Source organism: Penaeus monodon, chromosome 44 (genome assembly GCF_015228065.2).
Source record: "Penaeus monodon isolate SGIC_2016 chromosome 44, NSTDA_Pmon_1, whole genome shotgun sequence".
NCBI lineage: Eukaryota > Metazoa > Arthropoda > Malacostraca > Decapoda > Penaeidae > Penaeus > Penaeus monodon.
In genome coordinates, this window is record NC_051429.1 from 2663752 (window position 1) to 2666490 (window position 2739).

General features: G+C 33.3%; 1 protein-coding gene across 1 annotated transcript; it reads left to right on the forward strand.

The window, feature by feature from the left end:
• Positions 1–427: 427 nt before the first annotated feature.
• On the forward strand, positions 428–2177 carry LOC119568515 (zinc finger protein 271-like). The gene is made up of 3 exons (XM_037917054.1): positions 428–1185; positions 1326–1565; positions 1767–2177. The coding sequence occupies exons 1-3, from the start codon at positions 445–447 to the stop codon at positions 2175–2177; spliced, it is 1392 nt and encodes a 463-aa protein (XP_037772982.1). The 5' UTR covers positions 428–444.
• Positions 2178–2739: the final 562 nt, after the last annotated feature.

Genomic DNA, 2739 nt, shown 5'->3' on the forward strand with positions numbered 1-2739 from the left:
TATCTATCTATCCATCTATCTATCTATATATATATATATATATATATATATATATATATATAATATATATATATATATATATATAGAATATACATCTGTGGAAATATCTTTAATATCCATATATGAAAATATGTTTGATATGCTTAAATATGCATATATATATCTATATATATGTATATATATATATATATATATATATATATATATATCTATATATATTTTATTTTATTTTTATTTTATTTTTTTATTTTTATATATATATATATATATATATATATATATATGAATATATATTTATATATGTATATGTATATATAAATGCATTCATATATATTTATGTATATATGTGAATAGTCATGTATATGTGCTTGACATTTAAATTTTTTAGTATTGATGTTAAAGCAGTCTGTTATTTTAGTTCTATTGTCCGTTCACAGGGTGACGATGAGTGTCCTTGGTGATGGGATGCCTTTGGCCCCACTCACGGGAGAGGAAATAGTCGGCATTGGAGTCGGCGTCAAAGAAGAGCTCAGCAAAGATTTCCCCGAAGATGCATGCTTGGAAATTAAAGAGGAACCACTTGATTATGGAGATGAAACAAGAAATGATGTGTGTAACATGAAAGTGATACATGAAAGTCATTTTTTTCATAACCTTCATGATCTAAGACATGAGGCACATGCAAAAGACTCATGTAACTTGGTTAAAGATTGTAATGACATGTCAAAAGTGCCCTTTGGGGCTAAGGACTGTGGGAAGACGTGTTCATCAGATGGGGTTCAAGTGATGTATGAGGAAAGACTGAAGGAAGAACCACAACTAAAAGTGGAATCCATAAGGAAATGTTTTGCATGTGAGGTGTGTGGCAAGGAAGTGTCTCAAAAGAGTCACATCAACTTTCACATGGGAGTCCACACAAATGAAAAGCCATACAACTGTGAGATTTGCAATAAGACATTCCCATCCAAAAGCGATTTAGAAAAGCATGTTGACGTACACACAGAGGGGAAGCCATACAACTGTGAGATTTGCAACAAGGCCTTCCCATATGAATCTAGTTTTTTTAATCATATGACAATGCATACAGATGAGAAACCATTCCGCTATGAACTTTACAACAAGTCCATCTCACAGAAGCATAATCTGGTGAAGAACATGAGAAAACATATAGCTGTGACACTTGCAGTAAGAAATATTCTGAGAGAAGATATCTTGTACAGCACATTAGAATACATACAAAAGAGAAGCCATACATCTGTGAAATTTGCAACAATACCTTCTTATTGAAAAGTTATCTGGTGAGGCACATGAGAACACATACAAAGGAGAAGCCATACAATTCTCAAATTTGTAACAAAGACTTCTCAAGCAAATCTAAAGTAGCAATTCATATGAGAGTACATACAAAGGAGAAGCCATACAAATGTGAGATTTGTAACAAGAACTTTTCGCATAGAGCTAATCTAGCGCGTCATAGGAGATTGCACACAGAGGAGAAGCCATACAGTTGTGAGATTTGTAACAAAGGTTTTTCAGAGAAATATCGTCTAGAAAGTCACATGAGAGTACATACAAAAGAAAAGCCATACAGCTGTGAGATTTGCAACAAGGCCTTCTCATATAAAGAAAGTCTAGGGATTCATATGAGAATGCATAGAAAGGAGGAGACATACAGCTGTGAGATTTGCAATAAGGCCTTCTATGTGAAAAGTCATGTAGTTAGGCATATGAGAGTGCATACAAAAGAGAAATCATACCACTGTCAGATTTGCAGTAAAGACTTCTCAGAAAAATCGAACCTAATAATCCACATGAGAGTACACAGAAAAGAGAAGCCATACAGCTGTGAGATTTGCAATAAGGCCTTCTCATTAAAAAGTAATCTAGTAAGCCACATGAGAGTTCATACACAGGAGAAACCATATAGCTGTGAGATTTGCAATAAAGACTTCTCATATAAATCTAGCCAAATACAACATATGAGAGTACATATGAAGGAGAAGCCATGCATCTGTGAGTTTTGCAATAAGGGTTTCTCACAGAAAGGTAGTCTAGTGGGACATATAAGAATACATACAAAGGAAAAGCCATACTGCTGTGAGATCTGTAATAAGGTCTTTGCTTTGAAAGGTGGTTTAGTAAAGCACACTAGAGTACATACGAAGGATAACCCATAAGCCAGATGCATCTTAGGTATTAAAAGTTATCTTTTCTGATTTGTGTTGGGTATGTTATTCTTAATATGTAGTTTTGTCAAGTTTATTCAAGTTTTACTCGATATGACTTGTGTGTTAGTCTCCATAGACTTATCCACATGCACTGTTGTCACTGACCAGGGGTGATTAGAAAGATGGCCACGAATGTCCACAACGTCAAAGAAGATGCTCCTACCCTTCATCAATAAGGTCACAGACATGGAAGTTGGCAAATTTATACAGGAGTAAACTGACTGCTAGCATGATTTTAGATCAAGATTACAGGAGGAAACTTCTTCTATTTTTTTTTAAGAAATGTAAGTGGATTTAAGGAGATAATTTTGATATATACGAGTCAACATGCATAAACACACATATATTTTCATCTGTGTATCTAATTATCTTTGTATATCATGAAATATATTAATCGGCAATCGTACATTTCTCATGCCATAAAAAAGAATACAGTATGACTTATTGTTAGCATCTTTATATAAGCATAAATTAAAATGATATATATAGCACATGAGATATTTGAAAGTTG

What these genes read in the sequence shown, in the direction of transcription:
- LOC119568515 (XM_037917054.1), top strand. Translation starts at nt 445, where the DNA reads ATGAGTGTCCTTGGTGATGGGATGCCTTTGGCCCCACTCACGGGAGAG. An exon ending in ATATAGCTGTGACACTTGCA is followed by an intron (nt 1,186 to 1,325) that starts GTAAGAAATATT and finishes ACACATACAAAG; the next exon opens with GAGAAGCCATACAATTCTCA. An exon ending in GTCTAGAAAGTCACATGAGA is followed by an intron (nt 1,566 to 1,766) that starts GTACATACAAAA and finishes TACCACTGTCAG; the next exon opens with ATTTGCAGTAAAGACTTCTC.